This window comes from Euprymna scolopes, chromosome 23, assembly GCF_053919585.1.
Source record: "Euprymna scolopes isolate OS-2025 chromosome 23, ASM5391958v1, whole genome shotgun sequence".
NCBI lineage: Eukaryota > Metazoa > Mollusca > Cephalopoda > Sepiida > Sepiolidae > Euprymna > Euprymna scolopes.
The window spans coordinates 72,737,153-72,756,691 of NC_136504.1; the positions used below are offsets into that span (position 1 = coordinate 72,737,153).

Genomic DNA, 19,539 nt, shown 5'->3' on the forward strand with positions numbered 1-19,539 from the left:
ACGGCTGTTACGCTTGTTACAGTTCAAACCTCTCTCAGACACCCACGCCATCTGGTACCATCAAAAAGGAACAACCAAACAAAAATGAATAAAAATCTGACGCAGCATTTTTTTCTGTTTTAGCAAAAGGCATTTATTACCATTACTTTAATATTACAGTATATAAGTAGATTTGAATTTCAATAAAGTTAATCAAATGGAAATTTTTTCAAGGTTTAATTTTTTTTTATCCTAATTATGGTTGTTGCAGGCCAATGGAGTTTTTAAATTGCAGTCAACCACAAGATTTAGAGGAAAATGAAACAGCACGACTTTACCTTGGATATGGTTGTACAAAGGTAAGATTCTTTTATTTTTTAATTCATCTATTCTTTAGATAGCATAACATTGTTTAATAAAATACCATGCAACTATATACATGAAGAGAATTTTCATGTCATGCGAGGTTTTAGCATTCTTCACATATATTTACCTAAGCACTCTCATTTTGAGAGATAAAAAAAGATATATTTTTCTACAAAATGTATCACTCAATTGTGCTCAATTTTCCACAGTTAACATCCGTATCTGACATTTGTATGTTTAAATGAATATAAGTATGAACTAAATATATTTAGTATTATACATATTACAGTAAAATAGAATTTGTTTAAAGATCTTCTGAAGATGACAGATTTGAAGAAAAAACAGAAGTTAAAATTTGAAATAGTCTTTATAACATGGAGACAATGTTTTTTTTTTTTTTGTTTTTTTTTTAAGCATAGACATTAAAAATCAATATGTGTACATCTATAAATTGGAATATTTCTTTTATCAAAAACAAAAAAAAATCTTCCATTATTAATTTTATGTCCAAATTTTTTTCAAGAATATGGTATAAGAATAGTTCGCTTTTTGTTAGAGGATCATGAATCTCATCAGTGGCCATACTAGTAGACTTGCTCTCTCCTGGTTGCACCTTTGTTCGAGCAGAGGAAGACATTTTAAAGAAATGACATTGCACCATCAAGCAAATTGCTGTCAAAGACAAATACTATCTATAATGAAAGAGAAATAAGGACAAAGTGTGACACTGAAAGATGAACCTTGTCATATAGGTTTATGTGGCACCACTGCCTAAATACAAAAATAATGAACTAACAAAGTGGAAAGCATTGAAAATAACTTTTAAAACACATGCAAAATTTATCACACCACACCATCATGAGTTTGAGGCTCTATAAAAGCAGCATGTCTTTCACATGTCTATTGTTCAATATGCACTTTGGTAAATTGATCTGTCACACAATTCATTACTTTATGTATTATTATGGCTGATGAAAGACAAGGTATCAAGTTTTTAATTAAAATGAAGATCGATTTTCATTTTAAGTAATTGAAAAATTATTTTTAAAATAATTTGAATCTTAACAAAAGAAAATTAGCATTTTTTCTCAAATTCAATACACATTCAAACCAAAGCAGCTTGGTTCTGTTGTTTAACTTTGATATTCAATGGTTAGACACCATTCCATAATATTATATTCAGTGGTTAGACACCATTCCATAATATTATATTCAGTGGTTAGACACCATTCCATAATATTATATTCAATGGTTAGACACCATTCCATAATATTATATTCAATGGTTAGACACCATTCCATAATATTATATTCAATGGTTAGACACCATTCCATAATATTATATTCAATGGTTAGACACCATTCCATAATATTATATTCAATGGTTAGACACCATTCCATAATATTATATTCAGTGGTTAGACACCATTCCATAATATTATATTCAATGGTTAGACACCATTCCATAATATTATATTCAATGGTTAGACACCATTCCATAATATTATATTCAATGGTTAGACACCATTCCATAATATTATATTCAATGGTTAGACACCATTCCATAATATTATATCCAATAGTTAGACACCATTCCATAATATTATATTCAGTGGTTAGACGCCATTCCATAATATTATATTCAGTGGTTAGACGCCATTCCATAATATTATATTCAGTGGTTAGACACCATTCACTAATATTATATTCAGTGGTTAGACACCATTCCATAATATTATATTCAGTGGTTAGACGCCATTCCATAATATTATATTCAGTGGTTAGACGCCATTCCATAATATTATATTCAGTGGTTAGACACCATTCGATAATATTATATTCAGTGGTTAGACACCATTCCATAATATTATATTCAGAGGTTAGACGCCATTCCATAATATTATATTCAGTGGTTAGAAGTTATTTCATAATATTATATCCAATGGTTAGACACCATTCACTAATATTATATTCAGTGGTTAGACACAATTCCATAATATTATATTCAGTGGTTAGACACCATTCCATAATATTATATTCAGTGGTTAGACGCCATTCCATAATATTATATTCAATGGTTAGACGCCATTCCATAATATTATATTCAATGGTTAGACACCATTCCATAATATTATATTCAATGGTTAGACACCATTCCATAATATTATATTACAATGGTTAGACACCATTCCATAATATTATATTCAATGGTTAGACACCATTCCATAATATTATATTCAATGGTTAGACACCATTCCATAATATTATATTCAGTGGTTAGACACCATTCCATAATATTATATTCAGTGGTTAGACACCATTCCATAATATTATATTCAGTGGTTAGACACCATTCCATAATATTATATTCAATGGTTAGACACCATTCCATAATATTATATTCAATGGTTAGACACCATTCACTAATATTATATTCAGTGGTTAGACGCCATTCCATAATATTATATTCAGTGGTGAGACGCCATTCCATAATATTATATTCAGTGGTTAGACGCCATTCCATAATATTATATTCAGTGGTTAGACGCCATTCCATAATATTATATTCAGTGGTTAGACGCCATTCCATAATATTATATTCAGTGGTTTGACGCCATTCCATAATATTATATTCAATGGTTAGACACCATTCCATAATATTATATTCAATGGTTAGACACCATTCCATAATATTATATTCAATGGTTAGACGCGATTCCATAATATTATATTCAATGGTTAGACGCCATTCCATAATATTATATTCAATGGTTAGACACCATTCCATAATATTATATTCAATGGTTAGACGCGATTCCATAATATTATATTCAATGGTTAGACGCCATTCCATAATATTATATTCAATGGTTAGACGCCATTCCATAATATTATATTCAATGGTTAGACACCATTCCATAATATTATATTCAATGGTTAGACACCATTCCATAATATTATATTCAATGGTTAGACACCATTCCATAATATTATATTCAATGGTTAGACACCATTCCATAATATTATATTCAATGGTTAGACACCATTCCATAATATTATATTCAATGGTTAGACACCATTCCATAATATTATATTCAATGGTTAGACACCATTCCATAATATTATATTCAATGGTTAGACACCATTCCATAATATTATATTCAATGGTTAGACACCATTCCATAATATTATATTCAATGGTTAGACACCATTCCATAATATTATAACTATGGCAAAAAATTTACTCATAAAATTTTGTTTTTGTCATTATTCTTCACATCTGCTAAAGTAAGCTTTAAATTATGCACAGTTTTATGCTTGTATTTTGACAAATTGTTTCGTTAATAACAAAATTTTTCTGGGATTTTTTGTAAGTAATACATTAATGTTTCAGTTTTTTCTTATATTTATAGCAATTTTCTTATAAATAATCTTTTAAAAGTCAAATTCTCACTGGCATTAAACATTTTAAAACATAATTTAAAAACAAATGTTGGTAATCCTTCGATAAAGACATTTTAAAAATATTTACTTATTCATCTTGAATTCTGTTTTTACAGTGGGGTGGTCGGCGATTTGAAGATGTTCAAAAAACAGCTGTGTGGTGTACAGCCTTAGATGGTATTGAATGCTTTGGAAACAGAAAATTCCTTAAAGACGGTTTTCCTTGTATCAAGTAAGGAATAATATTTTTTATTTTTGCATTCAGTTATGTTAAAGTCTATTTTTGAATTGCTAATTTATTTTTCTTTTTTAATATAACTCACTTGTTTGCAAAGTGGCCTTTCATCTCGCAATATTTTGACCTGCTCACCTCTGCATCATATCTTTCTCTTCTAATGGCATTGGACAAATGTTAAAAAGGTCGACTATATTAACATTTTCTCTTGCTGAAACTTCCTGCAATAGAAATACAAAGATTTCTTAAGGTTCCTCCTTGTCATCAAGACTAATATTTTTTTATTTACTGAATTTTTCAAAAATTTTATTAACAATTTAGTTGATGATTTGTGAAACAGTTTTTATATTGATACTACGCCACCTGGATAACTCTTCTTAGATACAAATGAAAAGCAATGGATTCATTACACACCCCTAATGTATTCCTACTTTTACGTTAAAGTTTTTACCAAATGATTTGTTAATTCTGATACGATTTTCAACGTTTCTGTACATTATTTAAACAACATTCACAAACTACTTGCTTGCCACTAATTTAAACAACACTTACCAGATAACATTTCTTGGCACTTTGTCAAAAGTTTTTTTGAAATCCACAAATGCAAAATGCAGTTGCTTTTTTTTTTACCATCCTATTTCTCTTCTATTTATCTCTGGATAAATGTAGCATCAGTGCTATCTCGCTGAGGCATAAAATCAAACTTCATCTATGCTTATCTGACTTCTTTTTTGCCGCTCAATTATTCTCAACCATTTTCAGAACCTGATCCATCAACTTTAAGCCCCAGTAATTACTTTTATCCAGAGTACTTTTTACCCTTGTAACAGTTCACAATTGTAATAAGACCAGTCTTTAAGAACAACTTCGTTTGTGGTCATTTCGATGCAGGTTTTACCTGCAGCTTTCAAAATTCCTGCAACGTCTGGAAGTCTGGCAATCTAACCATTCTTTGTTCTACTGACAGATTTCTATAATTATCTTTCTTTGTCTGATCCCAGCAATGTTTCTGCAGCTAAGATATTTTTGTTTTATCAAAACTGTAAAAAACAATCTTTCATAATATTTCTAAACATCTGTTATTCTGTTCATTTGTTGTTTGCAACTCATTGTCATTTAACATACATTTCTCCGCAACAATATTCATATTTGTCTTGCCATCTGTTTAGCTATGTTTTATGAGACACAGATGACTAGTTACTAACAGGTTTATATTACTAATAGAAAATGTACCCAATGGACACTTCATTGGGCTTGTGAGAGCCATACAAAAATGACCAGTCCATCAGACAACATATGATGGTTTTGAAAGCCTAACCAGAGAAGGAGAGAATTTTTCAAGTGTAGAATATTTTCTTAACTGTAGGACAATAGAGTATATTTCTCTGTTGACCAGAATAACTTATTTCTGAGACAATAATGCCATTTTCTAGTAATTTTATATATTTCTTGATAATAACCAATCTTTTTTTTTTATGCACTCTCTTTGTCTCCCTCCCCATCTCCTATTACTTTTCGTTACATCAGGATCTCCCTTCTCTCTTTGTTGTAATGGATTTTAGCATACAACCAACTATGAGTGAAAGCAACATAATATTAGTATCATTTTCTAGTAACAACTTTTTTGCAGTTAAATATCTTGATGCAATACCTTCATAATTTCCTTAAAATAAATACTCATTTTTATTTCTGTTTAACAGAAAAAAAAAATGAGCATTTATTTTAAGTTTCTATTTGACAAATTATTTTATTACAATGGTGCAACATCACTTTTACTAATGTCACATTGTTTTTCAGATATAATGGCCATTATTTTTTGACGACTTTGATTTATTCGGTTCTTCTTGGTTTCCTTGGAATGGATCGGTTTTGTTTAGGACACACAGGTAAAGATTATTTAAATCGTCATATCATTTGTATATGCTATTAAAAACTTATATTTGTTATAAATGTATTCAGTTTGTATATGATTTGTTAATTATTTAAAGGATTTCATAGAATTGGCATTAGTCTTATACTTTACAAGTAGGACTTGTGCACTAGCATTGCCTGGAAAATTACAAAGCCCCATAAACTCATGTTTTCACCTCTAAACTGCACATAATATTTTTAATTAGCTTAGTAGTATTCAGTAAGTATTGAATTTATAATAATTTAAATGTCCACATTATTTCATAAATACAAAAGAGCAACAGCATACTTATTTGGAGTTGGAGAATTTTTATGAGACACAGATGATATAATTGTGTCTATACACAAACACTAGAAGGCAGGTCATATTTGAGATAAAAAAAATAAACTTCATTAACCCTAATTGGATTGCAACATATAAAAACAAAAGATGGAAATAGTGCACAACACAAAACTGTTAAAAGTCAATTTCAAACTAAAATATCCTTGTCGGCACTCCTTCAGATATAAGCACCAACTATATCACCAAGAAATTTAGTCTCTGGCATAAATGACATTTCTTCAGAACAAAATACAGTAAAGAGGTTATGTATTCTTCAAAAGTTCAAACATGATGATATGTTCATGTATTGCCTTTATAACTGTCATGGCTTCAATACAAACAATTACTATTGTTAGTTGTAAAAAGGTTTCCTTCTTGTTAGTCATCATTTCATAAACAGTAAACAATTTGACGCATTATTTGTGAGACTTACATGCAATGACTTACTTACAATAGGCTGCTGTCTCAGTTTGTTTCTTCTGGACTTCTGCCATAGAGCTCACAAAGATCGTGCCTCAGGAGTGTCTGCTCTGTATGAAGTCCTCATTAGTCATTTACCTGCGATATTGAGAACATCAAAGCTCAGCAAAATCAGGAATGTTTGGCTCAGTACACACAAATCGTGCTGAAATAACGTTGCCACTTTCACGACATTGATTTGTGGTATGTCTTGCCACACACAGATGTGGGATCCAGATGCTGACTCCTTCTGGATTTTAACCAGAGCCCTGTTAGCTAGTAGCTTTGATACTACCATGTTTGCCATGATGAAAAAATGTTGGCCTGTAGAAGGAGTGGGTGCTGTCTCAGTATCTGGCCGATGGGTAAATTCATTCATCTTTTTTTTATTTTACACTTATAATTCGTGTTGAATTATGTCAGCACATTCCTTGTTTTATTTTCATATCTTTTGAAGTATCAATTATTTATATTTGACCTGAAAACTAACCTTTTCATTGTTTGTTGCTTATGTCAAACATTCTGGATATTTAATCAACGGCAGAAACTTCTGTATGAACAAAACTCACAAACGAAAGGCTTGCTCTTAACTTGAGATCAATAAGTTGATTATTGAAGAGAACAATCTGCTACTTATTCTAGTTGCTGATATCTCACAAAGGAAGGATTGTTATGGATCCTACTTGAAAAATCCAACCACTAGTACAAAAATTTCAACAATCTTTTGTTGTTTTGGATGGAAACATATGTAGGACATGATATGCCAATGTTTTATTTTTCATTGAAGAATAGACTATTTAGTGCAGTAATCACGTAAGGTTGAACCCAGTATGTTGACAGCAGAATAGATCTAGCTGCTTGTTGCAGCTGAAGTTATTACAAAAATATTTCTTTGAAAACATCAATCCTTTTTGGCACTTTTGGAAGTCGGCATGAAATAATTTTTTTTTCAAAATGTATTGGATTTCATTTGACACCAAAAATAAATTAAAATCTACAATGTTGTATGTTTGCTCGTCTATAAAAGTAGCAAAAATTTTATCACAATGAATAAAACATTTTTCTATTTATGTTAGCATCAAAATGTGTTACTGTTATTGAAATGAATAATACAACAGAATATTTTGAAATACTATATATATATATATATATAGTACAGATGAACAATTCGAAAATAATTCTTTCAATGCCTAATTTGCATACTTAATTTTAAACAGGTTGTGATAAATTAATGTTTGTTGTTAATATGCAATAGTATTTATCTATATTAATAGTAAAGTGATTTAAAAAAAATTTTCTTAAATTAAACTAGCATCATTGCCGTGAGGTATAAGAGAAAAGGCTTGCTTGCCTACTGTCTATTTCTCCTGTTAGCGACACTTATTTTATTTTTTTTTATGGATTTTAAATTCAACGATTGTTTTGAACCTATAGGCTAAGCGTTTGTTTGCAACCTGATTTCATTTTCAACGTTTCTTCGCTTGATTTCATTACATATTTAAAAGATAAATTTGTATGAAAATCATTAAACTTAGCATTTATCAAACTCGAAAAGACGAATGTCTTTTTAATTCTCAAAACATTTTGATGTTCTCTTATCTTATCACTCAGTCAGGTATATTCAGGAATTCAGTAAAAGCAAATTTGGACATCAAGAGATTTTGTTATTTTTCTTAGGTCTCTGCCATTTAACTTAGACTTTCCGATTTATTATTTTTTTTTTTAATTTAAAATAATTGTAATTAAAATATTATGCAACTGAGAAAAAAACTATCAAATGGCAGAAAAGTAAATAACAATGCATTAAAACTATGAATTGTAATTACATATAGCAAGTATTTTTATTTGGTTACATTGTATATCTCTAATGTTTTTCATTTCAGGCACAGCAGTTGGGAAATTATTGACTCTCGGAGGTGTCGGCATCTGGTGGATTGTAGATGTCATTCTTCTTGTAACTGGATCTCTAAAACCTGAAGATGGAAGCAATTGGGTCCCCTATTACTGAAACTCATTCATATTTATTAATAAAAAATAATTTTATAGGAAAATTTTTCTTTTACTTCATATTTTATTACATTTAAACTTCAATGCCATAAAATGTAATGGTTCTCAAAGTGGATCAGTAAGTTTAAATGAAAAGAATTCCTTCAATATTAGTGATTAACCAATCAGATATATCAGAGGTGACACAGGTCATATTCTTTCTAAAAATAAAATGCAGAGGAATTTCAATTGAAAACTATCTTGGTCAACTATTAAGTATCAATACACTCTGCAATGGAAAGGGATAACAAAAGTCTCCCTGAACTTAGATTTGATCTCGAGAAACACAACTGGGAAGATAGAACAGCAAATGCACATTTTTTTTTTTTTTTTACCACAAACAAGGATGTAAGGGGCTCATATTTGAAATTATGTTTAACAAGGTACTGTGGGGAGTTCAGCAGCGAGATGTCTGTAATCAAGGTAGCAGGAAACTTGGAGGCAATTTCGAAGTCTAGAATTCTGAGGGAGAAAAGAGCAAAAGGTTTTCCGGTATCTCGGGACCATAGAAAAGAATTGGGGTTTTGCTGCTTTGCGCGTTAATTAGTACAGCAAGCAGACAAATGCTATGAGTTCAGACCATATTCCATTGAAGTACTTGTCAAACAGACAAGGATGCAACATTGCAGTGATGGGACAGAGGTTTGAGCTTGGCTGATAGTGTGAGACTCTTTTTCGACCCTGTCTAAGAGTGAGATAAGCGGTAGATGCACCAACCCAAACGTAGCAACGATATTCCATGCATGGGTGAATTATGGCTTTATAAAGATATAGGATGTTTTCTGATGAGAGTAATTTTCTAGCATGATAGAGGAAGGCAGCCTCTATGCAGCAGCTTTGGCAATGTCCTCAATGTATTTGTTCCAATTCATATTTTCTGTGAATTTTAGTAGGTTGTTATTTGTCATGGCAATCATTGGTTGAGAAAGTTTGTTTTTTTTGTAATTGTTAAAGGAAAGAAACTTAGTCTTAGTAGCATTCATTTACCGCTACAAACTGAAGATTATTTTCCATTGTCTTGGATATGTACACATTTGTTTTTCCCCCCTCATATCTATTATAGAGTGTGGTGTCAAGAAATATATTCATCTGTCAATTTTCTCAGGGAGATCATTTATGAATATCAGGAATGATAGAAGTCAAAGGATTGACCCCTGAAGCACACCAGCATTGATATTATACTGAGGACCACCTGAATTTTTTTTACATGGAGATCACCACTTATCAAGGCCCGAAAGCCACTTGGGGATAAGGGTGTATTGCATGTACAGTAATCAATGGGATAGTATCATATTGGAGATTTCATAGAGTGTCTTACTTAAGGGGGCGGTTTGTCAGAAATTTGTTTATGTTGGACTTGAAGACATCCAAGTTGTAGTCAGGTAGGAAACAAGCAAACGGAGGAGAGTTCCATAGTCGTGCACTTCTAAGAAAGAAGCTCTGTTCATGGAATCTACGTTTTGATTTAGGCACAGATAAAGAGTGGGGAAAATTAATAACAGTAGTTTCAGCTAGACGTGTGTTTTTTTGTGAAAGACTGGCGGGGGGGGGCAGAGATTGGAGCTCAGACGAGCGCTTGCCATGGAAATAACGATAAAACAAAGACAGGCTTGCAACGTCTCTTCTGTGGGAGAGAAGCTGCAGGGAAGAGAAAAGAGCATCTCCCACTAAGCCACAAAGTCTATTTTGTACTCTGTCAAGGCAGGGTAGGCTGCTTTTGGCAGCTCCTGCCCAGATGTGGCATCAGTATTCCATCCTTGGACGTACTTGGCTTTTATACAGATAGAGAATTGCATCAGTAGTGACATATCTTCTAGAGCAGTAGAAGGATCCCACCATTTTCCCAGCGTCCTTGGCAACAGACCTGATGTACGTGTTCCATTTCAGATCAGGAGTAAAGGTCAAACCCAGAAGCTTGTCAAAACATGGAGCCTCCCCAAGATGAGAGCTATCCATTTCAATTGATGCTAGATGATGATTGACGATGTAAAGATAGAAGCTTGGTTTTGGATGCATTAAAAGTAAGCAGCCACCTCTTCCCCCACTGTACCACTAGGGCAGGTCGATTTTGGAACCCCGGTGAGGCAATGGTGATGATAGTTGGAGTTTGACATAGAAAAAACCTATACAAAATATATTTCTCAAAATCGTTAGCTTTGCTTGAGGAAATGACTTTAAAAGTTGAAAAATTGAAGTGAATAAAAGTTTTTCGGTGAATTTTCAAGAACGTCCCGTCATCAAAACAATCCGTACTGTTAAGAAAATAGAATCATTATTTAGAATAATTTTTAAACTACATTTTTAAATAAAATGAGTGAGGATAATGAATTAATAAAATAAATATTAAGTGTAAAGGCAAAATTGTTTTTTAAATAATAACAACCAAAGTTTGCGTTTTCATTTCAGGAACTTTTTTTTGGTGGAAACATTTTAGATTTCACCGTCGCAAAATATGCTCATTATTGATATTGAAAATTAACGTTTTTTTATTATTTAATTTGAAAATTTAGGCTTTTTTTATTATTTAATTTGAAAATTTAGGCTTAATTATTTCGAAAGGAAAAACAAAAAAAAACTTGTTTAAAATATATATTATTATATTTCATATTTTATGTCTGCAGTGAATTTAAACATATTTGTTTTATCTTTTTTAATTTGTTTTTCTATTAGGTTGACATAAAAACAATGTCATTTTTTGACGTTCAAATGAACGTCAAAAGCATTATTTTTGCACCAAACCTAATATTTAACATCAAATTCTATTTGAAATTTTTATTAAAATATGGTAATACTCCAGTTTTATATTAAAACAACAACAAAAATATAGTCCATACAATTTTATTCTACACATTCTTTACGAAACATAACCACGTAAATTTTTAAGTTTTTCTACTTTATAAAAAATACTTTGCAGAAAATTAGTGTCAAATTTTAATTTCTTTTATTTTTAGGGAGTAATTGTTATTAAGCAGTGTTTTTCTTCTAAAATTATAGTTTTAAAATCAGATAACCCACAAAGTAAATAAGGAAACTCCTTTAAAGGTTTTTCGTTATGTGTGCATCTGTTATTGTGCTAAAATAACTTTTAGAAAGCCATTCTTAATATGGGAAGGAGGTTGTATGTAACTATTCTGTACTTTCACTTAAAAATTTAATAAACAAAAATTTCATAAAAATTAAATTTAACTTGAAAATACTATTAAAAATAGCAAAGTAACAGATGCACAAGCACTGGTTTTTTCAAACTTTAAAACTAAACACTCGTTTAAAATGGCACAGCTACAGCAAGAAGGAATCTTTTTATGGATAAATTCATGTTATCGAAGGTGGAGCTAAAATCTGCTATAAATATCTAAACTAAAAACTATTATGCCTCTGATTTGGTTTGGTCCTCTCTCTTCAATCCATCTAATTCAACTCTACAAAGTTTTTCATTATTTCTTATAACTAGCACTTATTTTTTTACAGATGAAACTGGAAGATAGCCTAAAACAGTTTCCTTCAGTTATAATCCATTTATTTATTTTACTTTTCAGATTAGAATGTCCGTAAAAGCACGACGTTCAGTTTTAACCCGTGGTTCACAAAATTTGCTGGTCCACTCTGTCATTTGGATGAAACAGCACCTCCAACTTCACAACAAGTCATCCAGTTTAGTTATTTCCTCGAAAACAGTCATCCCCACTTAAAAAATAGTGAGATTTCTAAGGAAATAATTAGTATTTGGCAAGCAGTCAATCCACAATTGCCCTTGTTAAGGTAACATTATATAGGACAGAAGGTCAATATATTTTGCTATAAGAGGGCCAAACGGATTGATTGCTGCAAGAGATTTCCTGTCAAAGTGAAAAGAATGAAGGACCAGCTAGACAGACTGTTTGATATATTTTCTTGTAGCTGTAAACTTTCTGTCTTGAGAGGTGATAACTTTGCAGTAAAGTATCAAACAAGGCACATAGTCTGCACTCTAATATAAAGTAAAAGAAAAATTTTCCTATAAAATTATTTTCTAACAAGGAGGTAAAATTAATTCTATAGATTCACCTGCAATTATGTTCCTTTTTTGTGGAAAATAAAATATATTGGTATTTATTATGTAATCTGTCTATTATCAAACATGCAAATTTTCAGGTTCCACTAGAACTGCCATTTACAGCAATTTTTAAATTAATTGATGGAACAACAAAAATCCTAATAACATTTACTGGTCCTTTGGGGAAACTGTATCAGTAATTATCAAGATTTGCCTTAAGTAGAATTCTAAAAGATTAGTGTCCCTCCTGATCATTATCTGACAGCAGAAGAAACAAATAATTTAAGTGTGAAGAGCAGAGGCTACTTTTTGAATATGCTGTTAGCATTTCTTGTGGAGAAGTTAACTTAGAAAATTGGGTCCTTGAATCAAGGAAGATGGCTAACATAAGCCACAAGATTAATGTGTTTATGGACTAGAGTTGTCAATCCTCAAACATTACTGCTATCAATTTTGCAACCACACACTGGTCAAATTTGATTGATTTTTCTCAAAAAGTTGTATATGGGCAGGAAGCAAGACATAGACACATTATTACAAAGTCATCATGCCAGCAAATAAGACCTTCATTTTCCCCGAAAGGAAAGTATACAGAAAAATTTAGTTCTATTATAACAGCTTATATTATTGCATTTAATAAAAAAATTAAAATACATGGTTCTGTAACTTGTATCAAGTTGTTATATTGTGTAATACATCTCCACATATCTTTTTGAATTGTGAATTTTAAAAGACTTAGTTGCTAATTAGCTTTTTTTACAATTTTTGTTTAATCAATGCAGTAAAAGTTGAGATATTTTGCTAGGTGTGATTCATAATTAAAATTATAATTCATGTATATACTTTTCTTTCAATGTATTTCATATAAATATATCAAGTTTAATAGTTGATAAAAATAGTGAAATTTCAAAGCCAGTGTTGTGAAAAATGCTATAAAAATGAAGGATTTTTCAGCATTTTCCTACACGATTTTTAAAATTAAATGCTCAATTTTCTGTTCAAGATGGGAATCTAATTTTTGGTATATGTTCTTATCACATCAAATTCCAACTATCATCACCAGTGCCATGTTGATTTTCTGAAAAAAAATTGCAAATCGACCTGACCACGTGCTCAAGATGAGAGGAGATAGAATCAGAGAGAACTTTGTCATAATGATTTAAGTATGTGTTTTGGGAGATCATTGATGTAGATCAGGAAGAGAGTTGGGCTCAGGATGAACCCCTGAGGGACTCTAGCATTAATACTGTGGGCCTCTGATTTCTGCCCATCAACCACTACTCTTATGAACCTATCAGAGAGAAATGATTTAATAATTGAGAAAACATTTCCAGTAATACCGTAGCTGGAAATCTTGTGAAGTAGTCCCTTCTGCCATACCTTATCGAAGGCCTTCGATATGTCAAAAGCAATTGCCCTGGAAAGGAAGCCTTTGTCAAGAGATTCACTAATCCTATGAGATATAACCGTTAGCACATCTGTAGATCTTGCGGAGCAGAAACCATATTGCATGTCACTAAGAAGGTTGTTTCTGCTGAGGTGGCTGACTACTTCATTTAATATCGATTCCAACAACTTACTCATGACACACAGGAGACTTATTGGTCTGTACTGAGAGGAAGATGACTTTTCGCCTGAATTCTTAAATACAGGACATACTGATGAGATTTTCTAGGGTGTTGGAAAGCACTTCTCCTTAAGGCAACGCTTAAACAGTTTTGTAAGTATGGGGGCAAGTTCTGGTTGGAGCTTTTTCAGCACTATAACTGGAATGCCGTCAGGGCCAGTTGCTTTACTGGAATCAAGGTTCTTGATTAGCTTGGCGACCTCACGCACAGATATTTATATGTTGCATAGCGTGTTGTCTGTTATAGGAGGAAATACTGGGAGTTGATGGCCTTCGTCGCATAGGGTAGGATTAGCAGCAAGATTACCTCAGGTCCATTGATGGTTGGAATAGAATGGACGCTTCTATTCAGGATCCTGTTTGCTATTTGCCAAAACTGGTGGGAACTAAGCCGCTGCTCAGCTACTTCAGATTTAACGGACTGATGTTAAGTATTATTCCAAAAAAATACCACAAGATTTAATTTTCGTAAGAAGCCCTTTGTGCCAGACATTGTCAAAGGCTTTAAATATATCAATGGTTACCACTCTAGCTTCCCCTACCTTATCCAGTGCATGGTATGTGTTCAGAGGTCAGTTAAAATATCTGCAGTAGAATGGGCTTACTATTGGTTAGAAAGAAGTTTAACATTGACAAGATGGTAGACTAGTGCTCAATTGATTAAAGACTCAAATATTTTAGCGAAGAAGGATGGGGTCAGTTCTTTCACCAGAATTCTAACAGATCAATATTCCAACTGCTAGGAAAGCAAGACTTGGCTAGGCATTTGTTGAGCATGGAGAGGATAGAAGCAAGCTTAGAGCATTTTTTAATATAGCAGAGACAAAATCAGGCTCATGGACCTTAAGTGTCTAGTTTTTTTATGATATGGACATCAGAGGTGATTTTCAAATCTAGAAACGTGGCTTCTGTCTGCAAAAGGAAATTCGAGAGGTCTAAGTTGGAGTTGGAGATGAACTGCCAGGTAAGCAGGTCAGCTTTTTTGGTTGCCATGCAAGAGAACTTGTGGTTGTTTGATAGTGGGGGAATTATTGATTCACCATGAATTTTACAGAAATCACGAGTTCTTATTTTCTGTAACTCAATACATTTCCTGGTCACTACGATATGCTTTCTCTTGATTTCACTCTTACAATTATTTCTATCTTCTATAAACTTTTATTTGTATTTGCCTTTCTACAATGGCAGTTGCACAAGTGAACTGTTGAGGAGAATGGGGCTTGGTATAATACTTCTGTGTGGAAAGATGTGTTCAATGCCTGCTTTGCACCGTTCAGTTGTCTCATTGGCACACTGTTTAGCAGGCAGAGAAAAGTCCATGGGGCATCTCTGATGTCTTCCCAATCAGTCTTTTTGAAGCATCTTGCCATTGCTAGCAACAGTTCCTTAGCTTGGGGTCAAGAACTTAGTGATGTCAACATTTCCAGGTGAACTCTGGGCATTTGTTAGACAATCCTCAGGTACTGTAGTTAGGAATAGATCTCAAAATGAGGCCTGCTGATCTTCAAGATCTAAGAGACATGGTTGATTAGAGTATAGTCCTTATTCTAGGGAGAATGGTATATAAAATATAAGTAACAAATGTAGTTTAAAGCACATGAAAGTCTGGTACTCTGATTCTAAACTGTGTACTCTAGTTAAAGGGAAGATATTATGAATGTAACCTCCAAGTCTGTGCATATATCTGAGTCCTTATGGCAGAGAGGAAGATATCCTGTTGACGAGTGTAGATTGGTTTCATATAATACTAGGATATCCGGAAACTTTACTAGGAGAAACGATTCTACATCATCTAGATTACAAGTTTCTTATCTGTGCAAACTATTTATATACGTCAATTGATCACCTTTGATTAGTACCCAAATATAAAATTAATGTTGCAACAGCATTCACCCTGGTCGAGTTGAACTAACTTTTTCCCTAGTCTGCACCACCTCCAAAACCATGGTTGTCCTGAGGAAGGGTGAAATGAAATAATTAACCAATTGTAATTCCATGTTTAAAGACAAACTTCTTGTGGACTTGGAAATTCAGTTATATCCTCTCTCACCCATGTCTTTAGTGAGCTACTGATACATTTGCAGAAATAGGGAGGATTATCATGTGAATTCCTTCTCTGGTTGACAAACTGCATATTCGGACTATCAAAGATGTCACTGCAACAAGATAGATGGCAACAAAGATTTCAGGTTGAGATGTTGATAGAGAGAAGTAATTACAACACAATCTGACAACAAAGGATGCACCCGAAGCAGTCTGTATCTTACGTCAAGCAACTACCCTTGTTGGCTTATGCTTCACAACCAGAGTGGATGATTGCCCGGACAATAGATTTTTTTTTTTTTTTTTTACACAGGAATCACCACTTCTCAAGGCCTGAGGCCAGTCGAGGATAAGGGTTAATTGGTATACATTAGTCATTGTGATTATAGCATAGTAAACATAAGTAGTGGGAATTTTGTAAATTGGATTACTTAGGGGGACGGTTCATCAAGAACTTGTTTACGTTGGACTTGAAGACAATCAGCTGGAAAACAGGCAAATGGAAGAGAGTTCCACAGGCGTGCAGTTCTAAGAAAGAAGCTTTGTTCATGGAATCTACGTTTTGGTTTAGGCACAGATAAAGAGTGTGTGAAATTATTGATAGTGGTTTTGGCTAGATGAGTGTTTTTTGTGAAAGTTTGGCGCGGGGGAACCATAGATTGAAGCTCAGACGAGCACTTTCTATGAAAATAACAATAAAGCAGAGACAGGCTCGCAACATCTCTTCTGTGGGAAAGAGGTTGCAGAGAAGAGAAAAGGGCATCCCCCTCTAAGTTACGAAGTTTAGTTTGTATTCTGTCAAGGCAGGATAAGCTGCTTCTAGCAGCTCCAGGCCAGATGTGGCAACAGTACTCCATCATTGGCTGAACCTGGCTTTTATATAGGTAGAGAATTGCATCAGGAATGAGATATCTACTGGAGTGGTAGAAGGATCCCACCATCTTTCCAGTGACCTTAGCAATGGATTTGATATACGTGTTCCATTTCAGATCGGGAGTAAAGGTCAAGCCCAGAAGCTTGTCAGAACATGAAGCCTCTCCAAGACGAGAGCCATTCTTTTCAATTAATGCCAGATTGGCATCAGTGCATTGATGATGCAAAGATAGAAGCTTGGTTTTAAATGCATTAAAAGTAACCTGCCACCTTTTTTCCCCATTGGACCACATGCTCATCATCAGAGGAGAGAGAATCAGAGAGAACTTGGTCTTTACAGTCTTTGATGTGTTGCCATAGATGGTAGTATCGTTAGCAGGTCTACGAATGATGTAAGGATGTGATTTGGAAGATCATTAATGTAGATCAGGAAGAGAGTTGGGCCCAGGATTGACCCCTGAGGGACTCCAGCATTAATACTGAGACTTTCTGATTTCTGCCCGTCAACCACTACTCTTATGAATCTATCAGAGAGAAATGATTTAATAATTGAGAAGATGATTTAATACTGTAGCGAAGATATGATGCACTAATGTAGCAAATACTTTTGGCTAGTACACATCTATCTTTATGCAGGTAATAGAGAACCCCCACTGTTGACAAAGTTGCAGTCATACTCCTCTTCAGTCAGTTTAGTGTTGACTTCTCTCATTGAAGACTAGCAATTTAGCAATTTGTTGAAGTGTTCTTTTTACTGTACAAAACGACCAGTCAGATTAGTGATCACTGTACTGTCCTGCATACAAACTCTGTTGCTAATTAGTAACCCCCTTTCCCCTCCTTTATTGACTTGCTTACTTCAACATTTGTAGCAGCTCTGTGTCTTTCTGGAAAACTAAAACTAGCTTTCAAAATCAATGAAATTTTTCTGAACAGTTTTATTTTTTATTTTTGAAAAGGCAGAATTTGGTAACTGATTTAGTTTATGATTCAACACAATTCAAGAGACACTTACTTTATTTCATGAATATTCTTAAAACTAAGAATTAAAAAGAATCTAAATACCAGGAGTTTGAGACCAAAAAGAACCAAAATCATTTCTTTCTATGAATTTAATATTAGAATTGCTTAAATTTAACAAAACTGGAAAAGAAAATGTTAAACTTTGTTTCTTATTAGAGAGACATAAAATTATTCTGAAATATGAATATGAGAAATTATTTAAATTGAAAATAACTAATAATTTCAGCTGAATTAGTTTAAGTAAATATTTAAATTGAATTTAAATAGTTGAAAGAAGTTTAACATGAAAGATTTTGTCACTTTGAAAGAAAAAAAAAGTTACAGCCAATTTGTACTTGACACAATGTTTATATCAGGATTAAAGTTTACAAACAAAAAAATAATTCTCCCATTTTGAAAACAAAATCTTTGTTGCATCATAAGTAACCTCCCCCTCCTCCACTTCCTCCAATTGAATCTGTACTTTCATCCATTTGTTTGGCGCCTTCTCCAACTCGTAGATGTGCAATTTGCCTTAACAAGGCCTTCCCTTCTTCTTTTGTCTAGATAGAAAAAAAAAAAAGGAAAAAAATTGTTAAGTTTGTTTAAAATGGAATTTGTATAACTTTTTAAAGAGCAAAAAGAAATTGAGTAAAATATAACAAATCATTTGGTCATTCTTTGAACTTAGCTTAAATTGTCTAAATCAGGAAAAAGTGAGTTTGCAAAGCCAGTTAAATATTTAAAAAAAAAGTTAAAAATCCCAAAATAGCCTTCCTGTGCACATTCTCTTTCTCTAATTACAGTTTCGTTTACAATGGACTATTCCAAGTTTTGTACTTTTTCCTTTCTTTACTAACAGAGAAGGAAAGAGTAATGAAAATGAGAGTAATAGACAACATATAGAATAAGAGCAGAGAGTCACACAACTTACAGAGAGAAAATATGGGGAGTAGGCAGCCCTGATCGCATCGGGTAGAATTAGCTGCAAAATTCTTGGCAAAGAATTTGGCTTTGTCCAATGCCGACGAGATTACCTTAGGTCCATTGATGATGGTTGGGAACCAAACCACTGCTCAGCTACTTTGGACTTGATAGATTGAGCATACAACTCTCTTGCATTCTTTATTACTCTTTTATAGTTCTGAAAGTGGCTTTAGTCTCAGTAGTTCCACTTTGTTCTAAGCAATGGAAAAGGTG

At 32.8% G+C, this 19,539-nt stretch overlaps 2 protein-coding genes across 4 annotated transcripts in view; one reads left to right on the top strand and one right to left on the bottom strand.

Annotated features, from left to right (window-relative positions):
* LOC145245999 (TM2 domain-containing protein amaretto-like) overlaps positions 1–8,766 on the top strand; it is a 38,978-nt gene extending 30,212 nt beyond the window's left edge. For both annotated transcript variants that reach the window (XM_080107796.1, XM_080107795.1), the window contains exons 2-5: positions 251–338; positions 3,905–4,020; positions 5,821–5,909; positions 8,599–8,766. In XM_080107796.1, coding sequence (XP_079963922.1) covers positions 255–338; positions 3,905–4,020; positions 5,821–5,909; positions 8,599–8,723 — 414 coding nt within the window. In that variant the 5' untranslated portion in view covers positions 251–254 and the 3' untranslated portion in view covers positions 8,724–8,766. The remainder of the gene's footprint in view (positions 1–250; positions 339–3,904; positions 4,021–5,820; positions 5,910–8,598) is intronic.
* Positions 8,767–18,688: 9,922 nt separating this feature from the next.
* The window catches only part of LOC145246000 (cell division cycle protein 23 homolog), a 78,112-nt gene continuing 77,261 nt past the window's right edge, over positions 18,689–19,539 (bottom strand). For both annotated transcript variants that reach the window (XM_080107797.1, XM_080107798.1), the window contains one exon: positions 18,689–18,902. In XM_080107797.1, coding sequence (XP_079963923.1) covers positions 18,777–18,902 — 126 coding nt within the window. In that variant the 3' untranslated portion in view covers positions 18,689–18,776. The remainder of the gene's footprint in view (positions 18,903–19,539) is intronic.